The following is a 20453-nucleotide window of genomic DNA, read 5'->3' as shown; positions in this document are numbered from 1 at the left end:
CTATTGGAGGGGGCGGGAAAGAGCCACGGATGGTTCGTGGGCCAGAGAAAAGGCCTGATGTGCTTTAAGCGAGAGCTGCGCGGCGCGTGATCGGGTTAGCGCATCAGAAAGACAATCACAAGGTGACTTGATTGCAGGGGGGGCGGGCCGTCCCAGGGGATCGCTGAGTGTGAGGGGCTCGTTACACGAGTGGGGGCAGGCAGGACAAGAGCCTGCGGCTGGAAGGGGAAGCCAGACCCATTTGAATTGGAAACCAGGCCCAAATTAAACCCCACAATCCGCTTCCAAGGGCAGTGGGGGATTCTCCATCTCCTGCTGGGTCCGGTCCAGCCTGGACGCCTTCCTGTGCGCTGCGTTAGCCGGACGTGAGTGCTTGGGCTCAATGGGCAGGCAGCTGGGTGGGGGTCTCTGGCCAGGCCTACGCAGGCAGTCAGCCTCGATGAGCGAATGGTTCCGGCTGGCAACACGATCTCTGAACTGTGGGAGTCGGCTCATTGTCACGGGGAGGCTGGGCCCAGTTCCGGGTTGCACTGGGAGTGGGTGACGGCGAATGCCAAAGGGCTCAGAACAGTGACTGGAGCGGCTCGAGGGCTGCAGAAGCTGCCCTGCCGTGGGAGAGGGAAGGCGGCCGTGGAACGTGGTGCTGGGGAGGGTTTCCAGGGGCCAGTTCTGTTTCCCACACACCTTCACTCGGCTGTGGGCTCAAGGCGTAACCTGGGTAATTTAGGCTCCCCGCATCCTTTCCCAGCTCCCAGGGCTCCAGGCGAAAGGCGCCCACCCTCACACGGTTCCTACAGCTCAGGGAGTAACCTGCAGGTCTGCGGAGCATTGTACCAGCGAAAGAGCCTAACACAGTGATCTCCTTAGCCTCTGTCTGCGAACCGTTCTCAAACCCAGTACAGCCGCTGCGCACCATCCCAGTCAGGCAGGTGAACGTCGGGTGGCCGGCCAGTGGGGATCAGGGCGCGCGGTGTGTGGGCAGGGTGCTGAGGTCAGGCAGCTCTGATCCTGGGCTGTGTCCTGGAGTTAGGTTCCACAGACCTTCCTGTGGGAGCCCCGTTTCTGTAGTTAAACGTGGCTGTACCTTCCCCCCTCGTTTCAAAGAGAAGTAGTGCAGAGCAGTATTCACCCATCCTAGCCATGATGAACCAACTCTGTAAGCAGTCACAGCCCACCAGCTGAGCTGATTTAAATATTGCATTAGACAGAAACAATTAAAGAATCTCAGCGCCCGTAGGGATAGCAGGGCCTGGGCACCATGAAGGCAAAGTAATAAAGAAGTGTCGATTCCACGCTCACGTTCCTTGCCTGTGATTCCTGGCCGCACAGAACGCTAGTGAACAACATGGTCTCCAGCGCTGCTTCTCTCTGGTGTTGGTGGGCGCTATCAGGACAGCAGCGCCTCCCTGACAGCCCCGTGCGACATTGTTTGATGCACGTTAGAGGGAGTGATCTACAATGGTGTAAGATGTATCCATCCCAGGACAGTAGAGACCCTGGGTGCGGTAACATCTCGGTGTAGCTCTGGGAGCTGCTCTGTCACCAACAGAAATCAGCCCCGTAAAAGATGTTCCTCGCCCAGCTGGGTCCGTAAAGCTAACGTGACATCCTGGCTAAAGCAGTTGTATTTGGGCAATTAGCGCGTGACTCCAGGGAGCTCCTGCAGGCGCCGGTTCTTGGCCGTGTGCTACTTAACATCGTCTCTGAGGGACCTGGACGGAAACATAAATGAACTGGGGCAGCCGGCAGTTGGCTCAAAAATTGGGGCAGGGTGAATGAAGAAGAGGACAGGACGCTGCTGCCGACGGATCGGAGTTGCGTGCTAATCTGGGTGCGAGCAAACTGCTTTAATACGTCTGCATGTAAACGTGCCGCTCGGACAAAACGGCAGCTGCAGTCCCAGGAGGGCAGCGGGGAGTGAAGATGCTTTGGGAGTCGTGGGGAGGATCAGCTGAACATGAGTTCGCAGGGAGATGCTGTGGCCAAGGGAGCTAATGTGGTCCTGGGATGCAGGAATGGGAATCTCGAGGCGAGAGGTCATTTTACTTCGAATTTGGCACTGGTGCAGCTGCTCTGGGAAGCCTGAATCCAGGGCCGGTGCCCACAGCTCAGGCAGGATGTGGCTAAATTGGAGGGAGACGGATGAAAGGGTTAGAAACCTGCAAGAGTGACAGACTGCAGGAGCTCAACCTACCTAGCTTAAAGAAAAGGCTGGGGGTGCCTTGATCGGTCTGTCGGTACCTGCCTGGGGAACAGAGATTTAACAACGGCTCTTCGGTCTAGCAGAGACAGGTCCAACACTCCTGGCTGGAGGTTGACGCTGGACAAATGCAGACTGCAGATAAGGCGTACGTTGAATGGGGAGTAATTAAATGGGATGGGACAATTTACTGAGGGTCATGGTGGATTCTCCATCCCTGACGATACTTAGCTCCGGCCTGGCTGTTCGTAACAGATCTGCCCTAGGCGTTATGGGGGCCGGTCTCTGCCCGCTGCTATACAGCCAGCCCCACTGGATGGTCACAGTGATTCCTTCTGGCCCCTGAGTCTGTGACCCAGCCCCCTCCCCCCACACACACACACTGATGCAGTCCCCCACCTCCCACCCTGCAGCACAGCCCCTCCTCCCCTGATAGCGCAGCCCCTCTCTGGGCTGCCCCTGCTCCCCTGCCTTGGCATTTCCCGGGGCAGCCAACCTCTGCGCTAGCCACAGAACCGTGCCGGGAGGCAGGCCGGGCGGGCTCAGAGCCAGGCTGTGGGAAGTGGTGGAGGCTCCCTGCCACTGGGTTCAGTGTGAACATGCTGAGATGCCGGGCAGTGCCCGGCCTGCACCCGCTGGCGCTCTCTGCGGAGCGGGCAGCATTGCTCACCCTGGGACAGCAGGAAGGGCTTCTCCACTCCCGAAGAGCTTTGAGAAGCAGACTGCAGAATGAGCCCCTCGCCTCTGAGCCGTTCCTAGATCCCAGGCCCAATGGGATCCTCTAGCCTGGCCCCGTCCAACACGAGCCGGGCCCGCGCTGCATGGACGCCGGGTGAACTACAGCCGGCTTGCTCTCAGCTTCGACTTGCAATGGTCAGCAGGGGAGAATCCAGCGCGCCCCTGGGGCAATCGTCCTGCTGGGAACAGTGTCTGCGTCACCTTCCAGCCACGGGCGCCGTGTGCCCTTCCTCCGCCGAGGGAAGAGCCTGTTTCTCCCCACGTTGAGTCAGCCCCGAGCCTTCCCTTGGTCCAGCCAAGTCCATGGAGCTCCGGGCGTCTCAGCCGGCGGCAGGTTTTCCAACCCTTTCATCGTTCTCAGGGATCATCTTCATACCCAGCCTGCAGAGGGACTTGCTTCCAGCGGCAGCCGCCCGGCCTCCATCCTGCCCAGCTGTCCCGCCTCGCGCTGTGTCCTCTCCCTGCACAAACAGGTCACCTGCTCTCCAGCGACTCCGCTGGGCCCCATGCAGAGGAAGGGCCCAGCCAACGGGCCATCAGTTGCCAGGCCATTGTCTGGGCCCAGGCGGCCATCACTCCTGCCGGCGCGGGGTCTCTGCAACGATCACACACCCTGGTCCCACCACTAGACCCTTGAGTAATACTTAGGGGAAACTGAGGCACACGCACATTATTCAGAGAAGACATTAAGAACATTCCCACTTCATCACCCTGCCCAGCCCTGCTCATCCTCACCCCTTCCCAGCTGGGCGGGGCCCTGACGGATGCAGCTGCTAGGGGGCGCCCCTAACAGCAGGGGAGGGCCCTGGGCCAAGGGTGCAACTGGCAGTGGGGAGCCTTGGGCTGGGGGGCCTGGCATCCTTAGGGGGTGAGCTCTGGTGCTCCTGATTCCCCCCAGATGGACTTTGCTGTAACTTCCTGTTTCTGTGCCTCAGAACAAGGCAGGCAAGGAACAGCTCGGACCACGTCTAGCTGCACCCGCCTCTTCTGCCAGGCACCTCTCGCCAACACACGCTGGGCCGATAAACGATGATCCCCCCCCCACGTGTCCCTCTAATAACCTGGGACCAACACGGCTACAAGCACACCTCACCAGAGCCAGCTGGGGCATCGCCGCCCTGCACCCAGCCGGCGCCTGCTGGAGAATCACCCGCCCTGCGTCCTGCACCCGCCAGAGAATCACCCGCCCTGTGTCCTGCACCCTGCACCTGCTGCACCCAGCCTGAGCCCAGCCTGCACACGCCAGAGAATCACCCGCCCTGCGTCCTGCACCCGCCAGAGAAGCACCCGCCCTGCACCCTGCACCCGCTCTGCACCCAGCCTGAGCCCAGCCTGCACACGCCAGAGAATCAGCTGCCCTGCGCCCTGCACCCAGCCTCTGCCTGCTGGAGACAAGCACCCCGGGGTATCGCCCACTTGTACCCAGCCTGTGCCCGCCAGGGATAGAACCCAGGAGTCCTGGCTCCCAGCCCCACCCCCTGCATGACCCGTGCCCGCCCCCCCCGGCGGGCAGAGCAGAGCAGAGCAGAGCTCCCCCGTCACGGACTCGGTGCTCGGAGCTCGGTGAGAGCGGGGGGGCTGGGCGGGTCCTGCCCGGGTCGGAGAGGGGCGCGGGGGGGGGGGGTACGCAGGGCTGGGCGTGTCCTGCCCAGCTGTTCCCAGTTGAGCCTGGCTGGGAGACGCTATAATGGTCGGGCCCGGCCCAGGGCGGGGCTGCCTGGCTCGGGGCGTGTCGCGGTCCGGCGGGGGAGCTGCTGCGGGTGGGGCGGGCAGGCGGGGGACTCCCGGGGCGCCCCGCGCGTGGCACGGGGTGTTGGGGGGCGGGGACCCCCGCTGCATTAACCCCTTTTCTCTCTGCCGGCCTGGGTCCCCCGGGCTCCGCTCCGCGCCCCCATGGGCCAGTCACAGCAGCCCCCGTCCGCAGCCGTGGTGCCGCTGGGGTGCCCCTCCCCGCCTGGGGCTCCTGGCCCCCCCAGCCTGGCCCCCGCTCCCCCCTCTCCCCGCCTGGGGCTCCTGGCCCCCCCAGCCTGGCCCCCGCTCCCCCCTCTCCCCGCCTGGGGCTCCTGGCCCCCCCAGCCTGGCCCCCGCTCCCCCTCTCCCCGCCTGGGGCTCCTGGCCCCCCCAGCCTGGCCCCCGCTCCCCCCTCTCCCCGCCTGGGGCTCCTGGCCCCCCCAGCCTGGCCCCCGCTCCCCCCTCTCCCCGCCTGGGGCTCCTGGCCCCCCCAGCCTGGCCCCCGCTCCCCCCTCTCCCCGCCAAGGGGCTCCTGGCCCCCCCAGCCCGGCCCCCGCTCCCCCACTTCCCCTGCCCGCACCTGGGGCTGCTGCCCCCGTGACCGCGGCCCCCCCGCCCCCCAGGGGCGCCCCGCTGCCCGCCCAGCGCCCCCCGAAGCTGCGCCGCTTCCACTGGGTGCCGATCCCGGCGGCGCGGGTGCAGGGGCGCCGCAGCGTGTGGACGGGCAGCAGCCGGCTCGACGGCGTCCCCCTGGACGTGCAGCGCCTGGAGCGGCTCTTCCGAGAGCCGCCGGGCTGGGGCCCGCGGGGGCAGCTGCTGCTGGGCCGGCCGCAGGGCCAGGTGAGCCGGGCTCGGGGCGGGACGTCTCCCGGGGCTGCCAGCTCCCGTCGGGGCCCGGCCGTGGGGGGCCGCCCTGCGGGTGCTGACTGGGGTGGGGGGACCCCTGTGTGGGGCACATGCTCTGCCCTGCCTGGGGCTCAGCCCCGCGGGCGGGTCGGGGCCTGCTCTGGGGCACAGGAGACCCCCACCCCCGACTCAGCCCGCTGCCCTGGCCGCCCGCCCCGGCCTGGGCCTGCGTGTCCGAGCCAGGACCGACCCACGGTTGGGCCCGGCTCTTCTGCTTGCAGGTGTCCCCCCGCCCCCCGTGCTCACCCCCTGCCCCTCTCCCCAGGTCTCTCTCCTGGACTCAAAGAAGATCCTGAATCTGGAGATATTTCTGAAGCAGTTTAAGAGGTGGGGGGCGTCGGAGGTGTCGGGGGGCTGCCTGGTACTGGAGCCTATTTCAGGCCAGCAGTGGGGAGCAGGGGCAGGATTGGGGAGCAGCTGGCCATGGGAGGGGGGCCCTGAGTGGCACCAGGCACTGCCGGTGGGGGGGCAGGGATTGGGGGGCTGGGGCTGGCAGAGACACTGGGGGGCAGAGACATTGGGGGGGCTGGGGCTGGCGGAGACGCTGGGGGGTGGAGACACTGGGGGGCTGGGGCTGGTCTCCAGGCTACAGCTGCCGTCTCTTCTGCTCCCCAGGCCGGTGCAGCAGATCGTGGCTGATCTCCGGGATGGCGCCGGCGCCCTGTATGGGGCTGAGAAGCTGCTGGAGTTGTCCAAGATGCTGCCTGATGCAGAAGAGGTTGGGGGGCGGGAGGGAGCCAGCCCAGCCCAGCCCAGCCCCAGCGGGCCCCCTGCTAACACGCTCCTGTCTCTGCCCCAGCAGATCAGGAAACTGAGGTCGTTCCAGGGCCCCTGGAGCCGGCTCTCGGACGCGGAGATCTTCACCTTGCTGCTTCTGGGGATTCCCAGGTGAGAGCTCCCGTCGGGCCAGCCGGGGCCACCGTGGGGCGGGGCGCAGGCAGTGGGGCGGGTGCTCCCATCTGGGGGCGCTGTGGGGCGTGGTTCCCAGTTGCTGCCTGTCTCCCCCTGCGCTCCAGCCTCCCTGGGCAGCCTCCTCGACCCTGAACTCCTCGTGCCCCACATGTCTAGGCTGGCGACCCGCCCAGCCCCCTGGCTTGGCCCGTGGCTGCTCCATGCAGCGTGGCTCAGGCGCGGCTACCTCCGCCTTGCTCGCCTAGGCTGCAGGCTGACCCCCCCCCCCCAGCACGGCATTCACAGCTCCTGCCCCCCCCCCCGCCCCACAACCGTCTGGCTAAGGGTGGGCGGCCCAGGGCCAGGACCTGTTCCGGCTGGACATGGAGCAAATGTCCGACCTTGGGTGGGGTGTGAGTGACGCAGGGCGGGCTGGGCCCTGCGTCCGCTGGGGGCTGCGTGGCTGGGACCAGGCCCCAGCCCCAGTTTGACGTGGGGGTTGCTGCATGTGGAGTAGGGTCTCGTGGGAGCCCCACCGTCACTGAGCTGGATGCCGGGGCCCTGGCTGGGGCCCTCCACGGCAGCTGCCTCCCCACAGCCCGGGGGCCGTGCCCCTGCTCCGCGGGGTGGCGCTGCGGCTCACCGGCTCTGCCCCCCAGCTACACGCGGCGCCTGGAGCTGCTGGTCCTGAAGGAGGAGTTCTTCCCCCAGCTCAACTCGCTCAAGTCCTCGATCCAGATCCTGACGGAGGCGGCTGTGGGTGCGTGTGGGGCTGGCCAGGGGCCTGTGGGGCAGGGCACTATGGGGGGGGGGGCCGGGACCCTAGAGCAAAGCCCCCACTCAACTTTGCCCACCCCTCTGCTCAGAGCTGCTGGAGTGCGAGGAGCTGCACGTCATTCTCCGCCTCGTCCTGCAAGCCGGCAACTACATGAACTCGGTGAGCCCCTCTGTGGGGCCGGGAGCGGGGCTGGGCAGCAGCTTTCTGGAGGGAGCTGCCCTGCCTGGGGCCGAGGGGCGGGCAGGGTGTCAGGGACCCACAGGCCCGGTGCCCTCCTACAGCTCTGGACCAGCCCCTGGGAGGCCCCCCAGTGTGCCAACCCCTTTGGGGGCCACTCCCTCGCTGGGGGCAGCCCCTTGGCTCCCCTCAGCCCTTCATCCACGTTCCCGGGCACACGCTGCACCTGCCCCTCCTCAGCCCTTCGTCCTCCAGCTGCTCACACCTGCTGGCTCCCTGCCCAGGCGGGCCGTGGTCGTTAGTTGCCAGGTGCCAAATGGCCGGGCCATTGTCTTCTCGGACCCCCCATGGGCACAATGCCCAGGCCCCAGACAGCCGGGCGTCAGTCACACCTGCCAACCACTGTGCCCCCCGCCTAATTAACCATGCAGCTCATAGGGGAAACTGAGGCGCGCACAGCATTCATCCAGAATATTCTGACAGACTCCCACCCATCCTGCTGCCCCCCTGCTCCCCAGGCATCTCTGGGGCTCCATGTGAAGATGGGGGGAGGAAAGGGAAGGGAGTAGCGTCTAGTGGTTAGCTGGTGGGGGCTGAGTTCTGTCCCCAGCTCAGGGAGGGCCTGGGGTCTAGTGGTTAGACGGGGGGGTGGGGGGAGCCCAGGTGCCTGTCTTCATGGTGTGCGCTTTCCTCGTCAGGGTGGCTACGCGGGCTGCGCCGCAGGCTTCCGGCTGGCATCTCTCCTCCGGCTGGCAGACACCAAGGCCAACCAGCCAGGCATGGACCTGCTGCACTTCGTGGCCATGGTGAGTGGGGAAGGGGCCGCTGGGGCCGGCGGGGGGGCTGCACCCAGTGCTGTGAGGAGGGGAGCAGGGACTCGCTAGGGGTGCTGTGTTGGGGGGGCAGGCATGCTGATGGGGGGGACCCAAAGGATCGGGGCTGCGGCCCAGCTTTGGAACGGCCTCTGGGGGACCCCTTCAGTGCACCAGATCCCTGGGGTCCCCCTCGTCCTCCAGCGCAAGCCACGCGGCCTCCTCGGACCGGAGCTCGGCTCATCACCCCCCGCGTCCCCCGTGAGCCCCGCTCAGCCGGGCCTAGGGACAGGCCCTGGGAGACGCGTCCTGCGGCAGGGAGCGGGGCCGGGTGCCCAGCAGGTTCAGGCGTCAGCGGCACAGGCAGCCCTGAGGGTGGTTAAAGCAGCGACCGTTGTGGGCAGACGCCGGGGAGATCCTCGACTGCTTCCAGCCCCGCTCCTGGCCCCTCTCACCCCTCGGCTCTCGGCCGGCGTCCTGGCAGCCGGATGTGCCTGGTCTCCTCGCACCCCCGGGGGGATTCTGCCCCCCCACCCCACCGAAACGTTTCACAATTGTGCACAATCCTGCCGGGCTGGCTTGTCACACTCGCCCGGCCCATCACGCCGCCTCCATGGCCTGCCCACACGTCCGTCTGCGCTGGTGCCACCAGGCCAGTTCCTCCCTGGGCACGTCCAACACGTGGCACTGCTAGGCCCAGCCGGCTCTCCCCCCTCCCCCCCCCCGGAAGCAGTGCAGAGGGGTGGGGGGGGAAGGGGTGTCGGGGGGGGGGGAGCAGGGTTTTTTGGGGGGGGAGAGTTGGGGCGCCTCCCCCATGCAGACTCCACCATTCAGTTGGGCACATCTGCCCCTCCTCCCCGTCTCCATGTGTCCCTGCCCCCCCATTCCCATGCAGCCCCAGGCTCAATGCTGTCTCCCCCCTCCCCCCCCGCAGCACATCTGAACCCAGGCTGTGTGACCCCCGGGTGCCCCACTCTCTTCCCCCGCATCTCATCTTCCCACCCGGCCCCGCAGGCGGGGCGCTGTGAGACGCAGCCTCTGCCCCTCCCTCTGGGCGGCTGGCTGCTCGGGCCCAGAGCCAGCTGCTCTCGGCTGGTGCCACAGCGACCCCTGGTGGGCGACAGGAGCAGTTGCAGTGCGTCTCCCACAGAATCTATTTGGGGGCTGGGTGGGGGAATGGGGGGCAGCGCTGGGGGGCCGGGGGTCACTCTGTCTCTCCCCAGGAAGCTGAGCGGAAGGATAGGAACCTGCTGGATTTCCCGAGCAAACTGCCGCATGTGGGGCCGGCGTCACGGTGAGCCCCCACCCACATCTGCAACCCATGGGCCCCTCTGCCCTGGGGTGTCTGGGGCTGGCTCTGTCCCAGGCGGGGTCTCGGCTCTCCCCGGGGTGGGGCTGGTGCTCAGGTGGGGTTCGTGTCCTGAGGGGCTGGGGATGGAGCCCCGGAGGCCACCCCGGGAGGTGAGGGGGGGACATGGAGCTGATGGGCTGCCCCTCTGCCCCCGTGCGCAGGATCCAGGAGCAGGAGGTGGCGTTGGAGCTGCAGCGCCTGGCGGAGCGCCTGGCGGGGGCCCGCAGCAGCCTGCCGGAGCTGGGCGCAGGGCAGCTGGAGCCCTTCCTGCAGCTGGCGCAGGCAGCGCTGGGCGCGGGGCAGCGGGCGCTGGAGCAGCTGGGCCAGGTCACGGCCTCGCTGTGCGACTTCTACTGCGAGGACGAGGCGCGGTTCTGCCTGCAGGAGGTGTGTGCCGTGCTGCACGCCTTCGGGGGGCGCTTCCGGATGGCTGTGCAGGTACCCCCAATCCTCTGCCCCCCACATCCCCTGCCCCCCGGACCGCCCCCGCCCCTGAGTGTTGCACAGCTCCAGGGGGCGTTTCAGGATGGCCGTGCAGGTAACTCCCCTGTCAGACACGTCCCCCAGTGCTCCCTGCCCCATGTCTGCCCGGCCCCTGCCACGCTGCACGTAACCCCCCAGCACTCCTCCCCTGGGCTCCGGTGGGTAGAGCGGGCGGGGCAGGGGAGCCCGGACTCCGGGTTCTGTCCCAGCACTGGGAGGGCAGGGCGGTCCAGTGGGTAGAGTGGGCGGGGCAGGGGAGCCAGGACTCCGGGTTCTGTCCCCGCACTGGGAGGGCAGGGCGGTCCAGTGGGTAGAGCGGGCGGGGCAGGGGAGCCAGGACTCCGGGTTCTGTCCTGGCCCTGGGAGGGCAGGGCGGTCCAGTGGGTAGAGCGGGCGGGGCAGGGGAGCCCGGACTCCGGGTTCTGTCCCCGCACTGGGAGGGCAGGGCAGTCCAGTGGGTAGAGCGGGCGGGGCAGGGGAGCCCGGACTCCGGGTTCTGTCCCCGCACTGGGAGGGCCGGTCCAGTGGGTAGAGCGGGCGGGGCAGGGCGGTCTGTCCCCGCACTGGGAGGGCAGGGCAGTCCAGTGGGTAGAGCGGGCGGGGCAGGGGAGCCCGGACTCCGGGTTCTGTCCCCGCACTGGGAGGGCAGGGCGGTCCAGTGGGTAGAGCGGGCGGGGCAGGGGAGCCCGGACTCCGGGTTCTGTCCCCGCACTGGGAGGGCAGGGTTCCCGTGGGTGTGCTGCCGCCAGGTGCCCAGCCCTGTTTCCCGGCAGGAGAACGGGGCGCGAGAGCAGGCGGCGCGGCGCCAGCAGCGGCTGCAGGGGGAGCAGAAGAAGCGCCGGTCCATCGCCACATGCTGTGCGGGCGAGGTGGAGCTGCAGGACGTGGAGCTGGATTTCCTGGTTACCTGCACACCCTGGGCGGGCCGCCGGAGCCGCACCCCGCGGGGGCCCTGCGCCACCCTGGACTCGGGGGCCAGGCGCTGTCCTGTCCGGGCGGCCACGCCTGAGCCCCCAGCCCGGGGGGAAGATGCCGGGTGGGGCAGCAGTGGCCAGAGGCTCCTGAGCCGGCGCCACACCCTCGCCGTCCTCCCAGCCGCCACCGAGCCCCAGGACGCTGTGGGTCCAGCGCCTGCAGCCCCCAGCCCCACCCCCCCACTGGGGCCCACTGCCCCCCCTGTGGGCAGGAAGGTGGGGCTGGCGTCCTGCCTCTCGTCCCCAGGGGCTTCGCCACAGGCTGGCGGCTGCTCCCCCGACGTTTCACCCCCGCTCCGCTTCCCCAGCCTCTTCCGCAAGAAGGGGCCCCCCGAGGGAGCAGAGGGACAGGACGGCCCCGTCTCCCCCAGAGCCTCCCCCAAGGGGGTCTCCACCCTGGCTGGCTTCTTCCGCCACCTCAGCCTGGGCGAGAAGCCACGCAGGCCCACCAAGTGCTGAGGGGTGGCGGTGCCCGGGGCGGAGAGCTGGGGTGCGGGGGCCCGGTGCTCGTGCCCCACAGTCATGGCCCCCCAGGGAGTGGTCAGGGCTTTGCGGCACCATCTCCCCGAACCGAGAGCGAGGCTGCAGCTCCCCCGGGGGCCCTGGCCCCTGCCCGTGGGGTGCTGCCGGAGGCTTGGCCATTTTAACTGTCCTGCCGGCACCCTTCGCTGCTGGCTGGCTTTGTTGTTTGTTAATAAACCTTGAGGAACCTTTCCACGCCTCTGCCTCCCCTCCTTCCCGGCGGGGGACACATGGGGGTCAGGGGGCAGAGCTGCCCGGGGGCCGGATGTAGGTGGGGGGAGTGATGGAAGTCCCACAGTTAAAGGGTCCCAGACCCACACGAGGCAGCCGCCTAGCCCAAAGGCAGGTGCCCGGCTGGGGCCCAGAAGGCAGGCTTTGCCGGCAGGCGGGAGACGGGCTGGAAGGCAGCAGCTGAGTGACGGGCTGGGGTCAGCCCAGGTCACCCCCAGGTGAGCGCTCGGTGCCATGCCAGGCGCAATGGGGGAAGGAGGGCCGGGAGGTGGAAATGGTGACGCAGGTGTGAGGAAGTGTTTGGCAATGTCTTCCATGGAGCCTGCGCGTGCCTGGGTTTCCTCTGTGCTTTGCAGGGCTCCCTGGGGATAGGAAGGGCTGGTTGCTCTCGGGGCAGGCTGAGACACGGGTGTGAACAGCTCCCAGCTGTCAGGGGCCTTCGCTGCATGTCACTGGAGCTCTTGAGAAGACAAGGGCGAATCCAGCTGCCCGGCATGGACACCTGGCAACCAGCACCCCAGAGAGATCTGGACTCTCTGCCAGGGGCTGAGCCCCCCCCAGCTCAGGAACAGAGGAGTGAGGCGTGGGGGGAGTTAAGTGGGGCTGCGGCAAGTTAAAGTATGGGTTGGATGAATGGACTATAAAATGGATAGAGAACTGGCTAGAGCATAGGGCTCAACGAGTAGTGATCAATGGCTCCATGTCTAGCTGGCAACCAGTCACAAGCGGAGTGCCCCAGGGGTCGGTCCTGGGGCCGGTTTTGTTCAACATCTTCATTAATGATCTGGAGGATGGGGTAGATTGCACCCTCAGCAAGTTTGCAGATGACACTAAGCTGGGGGGAGTGGTAGATACCCTGGAGGGTAGGGATAGGATACAGAGTGACCTAAACAAACTGGAGGATTGGGCCAAAAGAAATCTGATGAGGTTCAACAAGGACAAGTGCAGAGTCCTGCACTTTGGACAGAAGAATCCCATGCACAGCTACAGACTGGGGACTGACGAGCTGGGCAGCAGTTCTGCAGAAAAGGACGTGGGGGTAACAGTGGCTAAGAAGCTGGATATGAGTCAGCAGTGTGCCCTGGTTGCCAAGAAGGCTAATAGCATATTGGGCTGCATTAGGAGGGGCATTGCCAGCAGATCGCAGGAAGTGATTATTCCCCTCAATTCGGCATTGGTGAGGCCGCATTTGGAGTATTGTGTCCAGTTGTGGGCCCCCCACTACAAAAAGGATGTGGACAAGTTGGAGAGAGTGCAGCAGAGGGCAACAAAAATGATTAGGGGGCTGGAGCACAGGACTTATGAGGAGAGGCTGAGGGAACTGGGCTTGTTTAGTCTGCAGAAGAGAAGAATGAGGGGGATTTGATAGCGGCCTTTAACTACCTGAAAGGGGGTTCCAGGGAGGATGGGGCTAGGCTGTTCTCGGCGGTGGCAGATGACAGAACAAGGAGCAACGGTCTCAAGTTGCAGGGCGGGAGGTCTAGGTTGGACATTAGGAAAAAGTTTTTCCCTAGGAGGGTGGTGAAGCACTGGAATGGGTTACCTAGGGAGGTGGTGGAATCTCCATCCTTAGAGGTTTTTAAGGCCCAGCGTGACCAAGCCCTGGCTGGGATGATTTAGTTGGGGTTGGTCCTGCTCTGAGCAGGGGGCTGGATTAGACACTTCCTGAGGTTCCTTCCTTCCTGTTCGTTGATGATTCTACCGCTGGCTGGGGTCTGGTGTTCCTGCAGGCGCTGGCGGGGGACGTGCTGCTCCCTAGGAGGGTACAAGGTGGAGGAGTTGCTCTGTATGTCACAAGCAGTGTGAATGCTCAGAGCTCCAGTATGAAACTGGAGAAGAGCCTGTTGCAAGTCTTGGGGTAAAGTTTAGAGGCGGGAGTAGCACGGGTGATGTCCTGGTGGGTTCTGTTATAGACACCAGCCCAGGATGAGGCTTTCTTCAAAGAAGGGAAAGTTTCCAGATCACAGGACCTGATTCTCATGGGAGACTTCAGTCACCCTGACATCTGCTGGAAGAGCAATACAGCAAAGCACAAACAATCCAGGAAGTTTTTGGAGAGTGTTGCAGACAACTTCCTGTGCAAGTGCTGGAGCAATCAACTAGGGGCCGTGCTTTTCTTGACCTGCTGCTCACAAACAGGGAAGATTTGGTAGGGGAAGTAGAAGTGGGTGGTAACCTAGGCAGCAGTGACCATGAGATGGTCGAGTTCAGGATCCTGACAAAAGGAAGAAAGGAGAACAGCAGGATACGGACCATGGACTTCAGAAAAGCAGACTTTGATTCCCTCAGGGAACTGATGGGCAGGATCCCTGGGAGGCTAATATGAGGGGGAAAGGAACCCAAGAGAGCTGGCTGTATTTTAAGGAGACCTTACTGAGGGCACAGGAACAAACCATCCCGATGTGCAGAAAGAATAGCAAATATGGTAGGCGTCCAGCTTGGCTTAACAAAGATGTCCTTGGAGAACTTAAACGCAAAAAAGAAGCTTACAAGAAGTGGAAGCTTGGTCAGATGACTAGGGAGGATTATATAAACACTGCTCGAACGTGCAGGAATGAAATCAGGAAGGCCAAAGCGCAATTGGAGTTGCAGCTAGCAAGGGACGTGAAGGGGAACAAGAAGGGTTTCTACAGGCATGTTACCAACAGGAGGAAGACTAGGGAAAGTGTGGGCCCCTTAGAGAATGAGGGAGGCGACCTAGTGCCAGAGGATGTGGAGAAAGCTGAGGTACTCAATGCCTTTTTTGCCTCTGTCTTCACAGACAAGGTCAGCTCCCAGACTGCTGTACTGGGTGGCACAGAATGGGAAGGAGGCGAACATCCCACAGTGCTGAAGGAACAGGTCCAAGACTATTTAGAAGGATTGGACATTCACAAGTCCATGGGGCCGGATGCAATGCACCCGAGGGTGCTGAGGGAGTCGGCTGAGGTGATTTCAGAGCCATTGGCTATTATCTTTGGAAGCTTGTGGCAAATGGGGGAGGTCCCTGATGACTGGAAAAAAGCAAATCTAGTGCCCATCTTCAAAAAAGGGAGGAAAGAGGATCCAGGGAACCACAGACCGGTCAGCCTCACCTCAATCCCTGGAAAAATCATGGAGCAGGTCCTTAAGGAATCCATTTTAAGGCACTTGGAAGAGAGGAAGGTGATCAGGAACAGTCAACACGGATTCTCCAAGGGAAAGTCATGCCTGACCAACCTGATTGCTTTCTATGATGAGGTGACTGGCTCTGTGGATGTAGGGAAGGCGGTGGATGTGATATATCTTGACTTTAGCAAAGCTTTTGATACTGTCTCTCACAGTATTATTATCAGCACGTTAGAGAAGTGTGGAGTGAGACCTGCAGGCAGTATTCAGGGTGTGGGTGTACCATGGCTTTACACAGTAGAACTAGAGGAGCTGGGTTTACCAGACCCGTCAGGAAAGCCAATGCTGCCATCCTACGTGCACAGGTTGTAAAAGGCCGCGCCTCTCACCTGCATCGCTCTACAGAAAGCCTTGTAAGCCAGTCATTGTCAAAGCCAATTTTAGACTTACTGAATGAGGCTGTTACACTGTGTTGTCTCCAGCAGTATGTGTAAGCGGGGGGATGGGCCCACGAGCGGGGGGAGCATTCCTGGCTCTCTCTCGGCCCTGGGGGAGTTGGCTGGCGACAGGATCTGAGTCCTCACCCCCACTCCCTTTACCCAGACTCCAGCCTGACCTCGAGGGCTCCCCGCCCCCTCTCCGGTGTGGTGGGGTCCCTGTAACCCTGACAAAGCTGGGCCCAGGATCCCTGGGGGGCTCGACCCCCAACCTTGTCATGGTCACTTAGCACAGGGGCGAGGGTGTCCCCACCCCGGGGACTCTCTGCACTGGGCACTTCCCTGACCCCACTGATCGTGGTGTGTGGCTCAAAGCAAATACAATTTATAAAACAGCCACCAATTAAAATATAGAAAAGAGGAGGAAGGTGGAAGGCAAACACCCAGCGCTGCCCCTGCCTGGCCCCACACACGGCATCTGTGGGGTGTGAGGGACACTCACAGTCTGGGTCACACGTTGCAGGCCCTGCCCAGGCCTAGCTGTGGGGCAGGGATGCCGTGGGTCAGACACGGGCTCTGTGGCAGCCACACGCCCCAGGCGCTTGGGGGCAGGGCCCTTCTCCCAGCGTCAGCCCCCCTGTCGGGGTCACGACCCCCCTGAGTCCGGCCTGGGCAGCCTCTGGGCTGGGGGCATCTCCCTGCTCCGGGCCCTGCCCAGGGCCCCACGTTGCTGCCCAGCCGCTCACTGACCGCACCCGGCCCCAGTCCCTGCTCAGCTCTGCTTGGTGCAGCTCGGCTCGGCCCTGCTCAGCTCGGCTCCCTGGCTTGGCTCCTCCTCTCCCCGCTCAGCCCGGCTGCTCTGTCCTTAGCTCTGCCCCAGCAGCTCCAGCTCCCACGGAGGATGGGACCCCCCCCCCCACCCTCCCAGCTCCCTCATTGGCCTGTCTGCCCTGTCTATCAGGCTGACCTGGCGTGTTGGCCTCTCCCCACTGGCCCTGGGGGCTGTCTGTGTCAGGGTCCTCCTTCCTCCAGAGATGCCAACCCAAGAGCCACAGGACGGTGGTGAGGGGTGACTAGACCCTTGAGGCATGCAGACAAACGGCTGTTGCATCGTCCATTCTATGTAAGCAAGAGACAGCACACCCAGCAAAGGGAGGCCAGTGTACCTGCATTGTCACTTGTGAATCCTGGAGTTGGACGCTGGCAAAGGCTCACCATCGTTGAAGAAACTCAGCTGGCTGGCCAGAAGCGCGCAGTGCGACAGGGAAAGACGCTGCAGTGTGCCAATGAAGAACTCTCACCACATTCAAAAAATGTGCACACGTGGCTGACGAATGTGCCACTGCAAATGGGCATCAAGTGTAAGTCACTGTGCACGTTATCTTGATGGCGGGGCTGGGCCAATAGATGCACTGCTAGATGTTCAGGTTCTTGAAGACATGTCTGTCATGCAGGCTGGCCTGAGTTGGGGGGGCATTTAGTAATTGTGTGGCATCAGTATGTCAGGATCATAATAATTCATGTGAGATACACCATGTCAGGTACTGTTAGAAGGGATGTATTATGCTGAGGAAGATAAATATACTCATGTTCATGTAGTCTATGTGAAATGAAAGTTATGGATGTATTTGATATTTCTGTATGTAAATTTGGGCTGCCTGGGACACACCCCAGACAGAGAGGCGGCAGGACAATAGCCCACTTAATGGCCCATTGAGACACTCACAGAGGCAAGGGGCCCAGGAAGAAACTGAAGGCAGACCTGAAGAGTAACCAGGATTGGCCCCTGTGACTCTGGACTCCATTTTAGTTCTTGTGACTTTCCCCAGAACGCATGGCCCAGGACAGAGGGTTTATAAGATCAAACCACAGAATCCATTTGGTCTTTGTTCCTGTCCAGCTGCAGAGACACACCTACCTCTGGATCTATTCATTTTGCAACTGAATTGAAGGACTTAGACCCATCCAGGTACTGGATGTGAACCAGAGGGAACTACACAAGCCTGCAACTCCACATGTCTTCCAGAAACCTGATGTATATGGACTTTTAATCATTTGTATGTATCTGATTGCTCTAATCCTTTAACATTTCTCTTATGGTTTATTTCTTTCTTTTTACAATAAACCTTTAGTTTTAGTTACTGAAAGGATTGGCTGGCAGCGTGGTATTTTAGGTAAGATCCAAACTTATATTGATCTGGTGCTGTGGCTGACCTCTTGGGGTCAGAGAGAACCTTTTAGTAAAGAGCACAGAGTTTAAATAACTGGTCTCTTTACTGGACCTAGTGCTGATTTGGGAGCCAGGAGCTGAAATGCAGTAAAGGGGCTGTGGGCATTTGTGGACTGGCTTCTGTGGGGATTCAGAAGTGCAGTTCGTGGCAGGTTGGGAAGTCTGACTTCAGCGCCACCCACCAGTGCTGGGAGAATCTGCTCTACGTTTGCAGCCTGCCCTGACCTTGGCATTCTCAGGTGGCTGCCCTGGGCATAGACAGGTCACAACATCAGCTGCATCTGTGGGAACCCACGTCTCAGAAGAGTCACGTTTGTAAGCTGAACCCCTGACAGATAGCTAGTTGTGCATTTGATGGAGCTGCAGACGTCTCTGTAAGACATGGTGGAGTACAAGTGTTGCTCAGAGAACAGTGTAACCCTGATCTCTCCTATGCACACTGCAGAGGCCAGCTACTGCAACCAGCACGAATACGAGCTGCAGACTCCGAAAGCCATAAATGTCGTGTCTTTGTTACTCTTTTTTTCAGCAAGAGTCCAAAAGCTCTGAATGGCTTGGAAAAAAGGCACTGAGAGTGAAGTGCAAATTAGTCCCGCCTAGGAAAACCTGCCGGCTTTCTCATGAGCCATAGCTGGCTGTTGTCTGAGTCTTATTGCTGGCTGTGACAGTACCTGCCACAATGGGACAGATCTGCGATGGGACGGTGAGGCTGGGGCACTGCTTCTGCTGCTACGCTCAGAGACGACAATCCACATTCTCTCTCTCGTGAGTCTGCTCTTGCGAGGAGGTGGGTCATGAAGCAATGCCGTCCAGGCATGCGCTCCAGCAGTAGTGGATCTCTGTCCAGCAGCAGAAGCCACATGTCTGTCAGTCAGAGATGTCCATTGAAAAACGTCCTGGAAGAAGCAAAGACTTCGGCCCAGCCGTTGGCTAATGAAGGCCCTTGTGCTGAATCCTGCGGTGAAAAGGACAAGAAGTGTTTGTTAACCGGCTGAAAACGTACAGACTCGATTCTTACAGATCTACAACAGCAACTTCTGGATTCCACGCAACCGTCACGTGGCTTTTACCGCTGCCTGTCTTACAGAACAGCGACAGTCGAGTGGAGGGAGGGAGGGACGACCAGCAACCGGGCTGCCCTGGGACCAGGCTGCAATAGGGAATTTGAACACGGAGTGGAATGTCATACGAACTGGGCAGCAGCTCTGCAGAAAGGGACCTGGGGGTAACAGTGGACAAAAAGCTGGATATGAGTCAGCAGTGTGCCCTGGTTGCCAAGAAGGCTAATAGCATATTGGGCTGCATTAGGAGGGGCATTGCCAGCAGATCACGGGAAGTGATTATTCCCCTCTATTCGGCATTGGTGAGGCCACATTTAGAGTATTGTGTCCAGTTTTGGGACCCCCACTACAAAAAGGATGTGGATAAGTTGGAGAGAGTGCAGCGGAGGGCAACAAAAATGATGAGGGGGCTGGAGCACAGAACTTATGAGGAGAGGCTGAGGGAACTGGGCTTGTTTAGTCTGCAAAAGAGAAGAATGGGTGGGGATTTGATAGCAGCCTTTAACTACCTGAAAGGGGGTTCTAAGGAGGATGGGGCTAGGCTGTTCTTGGTGGTGGCAGATGACAGAACAAGGAGCAACAGTCTCAAGTTGCAGGGCAGGCGGTCTGGGTTGGACATTAGGAAAAAGTTTTTCACTAGGAGGGTGGTGAAGCACTGGAATGGGTTACCTAGGGAGGTGGTGGAATCTCCATCCTTAGAGGTTTTTAAGCTGAGGCTTGACAAAGCCCTGGCTGGGATGATATAACTGAGGTTAGTCCTGCTTTGAGCAGGGGGTTGGACTAGATACCTCCTGAGGTCCCTTCCAACTCTATGATTCTATGAAGGAAGGAAGATTTGACATCAACTTCTTCTTTATCATCCCTGGTTCGACCCAATCTTTGCGCTGTTTCCTGGGCTGAAAGAAGTTCATCTCTTGCTGTGCCCGGTCCCAGCAGCTACAGCCCTGCGTTCTCCTTCCTCCTTGACACAAATTTTGTGTTCTGAAAGAAGTCGCCTTCTGCCTGATCATGAGGCTAATACGAAGGGCTGGACGTACCGGACACATGGTAACGCGCGGCCTGCGCGAAGTTCATTACCCGCGTTGTGCAAAATGGCCAGAAGAAATCCAGGCGGCTGCAGGTGTCGCTTCGTACCTGGGGAGCCAACTCCAACCTACGTCATTTTAAACCATAAAACCGAATACAACGGTGGTGAAACATTTTCAGTGTTTGCTAGCGTGCGATACAACCCCCCTTTGCCCTCACCACTCAGCCCTCGGCGGCCCGCACCCTTGTACATTCGAACACCCCCAATTTCAGTTCTGGGGGAAACACTGCACCCCGCCCTCAGCCCGAGCTGCTCACCGTGCGCTGGTTAGAGGCAGGATGTGACTCGTGTTTGCCGCAGAGAGCAGAGGGCATCTCCAGCAGCCCCTCGCCTCGGCCTGGCGGGACTGGAACCCTGAGGCCCGTGATATAAAAGTTTATAAATAGGGCCATGGGTCCCCGGAGTCGGTGCTACGCACGCAGCTTTGGAGCAGTCTCTGGGCAGCCCCTGCCGTGTGCCAGACCCCCTCCCCGGGATCTCGCTCTTTCTCCAGGGTCAGCCATGCGACCTCACCGCCTCCTCAGCCTGCAGCTCTGGGCCTTCAGCCCCCTGCTCCACGCCGGGAACGCTGCTGGGACAGACTCCGGGCAGAGACTCTAGGTGCTGCTGGGCTCAGTGTGGCTCCCCCAGCCCTGGCAGTGACAGCCGCCTTGTTAGCCGGCTGCCCACAGCCCAGGGCACCCTGCGCTAGCGCAGAGAAGTGCGGGTCAAAGCACCGACTGTTCTGGGCAGCCTGGAGCCCAGCCACGCTGCAGTG

At 62.1% G+C, this 20453-nt stretch overlaps 1 protein-coding gene across 1 annotated transcript; it reads left to right on the top strand.

The window, feature by feature from the left end:
• Positions 1-1258: 1258 nt before the first annotated feature.
• LOC137164048 (FH2 domain-containing protein 1-like) lies at positions 1259-11755 on the top strand. The gene is made up of 12 exons (XM_067564647.1): positions 1259-1269; positions 4645-4698; positions 5293-5509; positions 5841-5902; positions 6191-6293; positions 6375-6463; positions 7126-7226; positions 7333-7403; positions 8120-8227; positions 9457-9527; positions 9746-10022; positions 10841-11755. The coding sequence occupies exons 1-12, from the start codon at positions 1259-1261 to the stop codon at positions 11498-11500; spliced, it is 1824 nt and encodes a 607-aa protein (XP_067420748.1). The 3' UTR covers positions 11501-11755.
• Positions 11756-20453: the final 8698 nt, after the last annotated feature.

This window comes from Emydura macquarii, unplaced genomic scaffold (assembly GCF_026122565.2).
Source record: "Emydura macquarii macquarii isolate MOO-44397 ecotype Brisbane River unplaced genomic scaffold, CSIRO-AGI_Emac_v2 contig_2661, whole genome shotgun sequence".
In the NCBI taxonomy this organism is placed as follows: domain Eukaryota; kingdom Metazoa; phylum Chordata; order Testudines; family Chelidae; genus Emydura; species Emydura macquarii.
The sequence above is the reverse complement of the archived record's forward strand: the minus strand, read 5'-3'. Positions and strand labels throughout refer to the sequence as shown.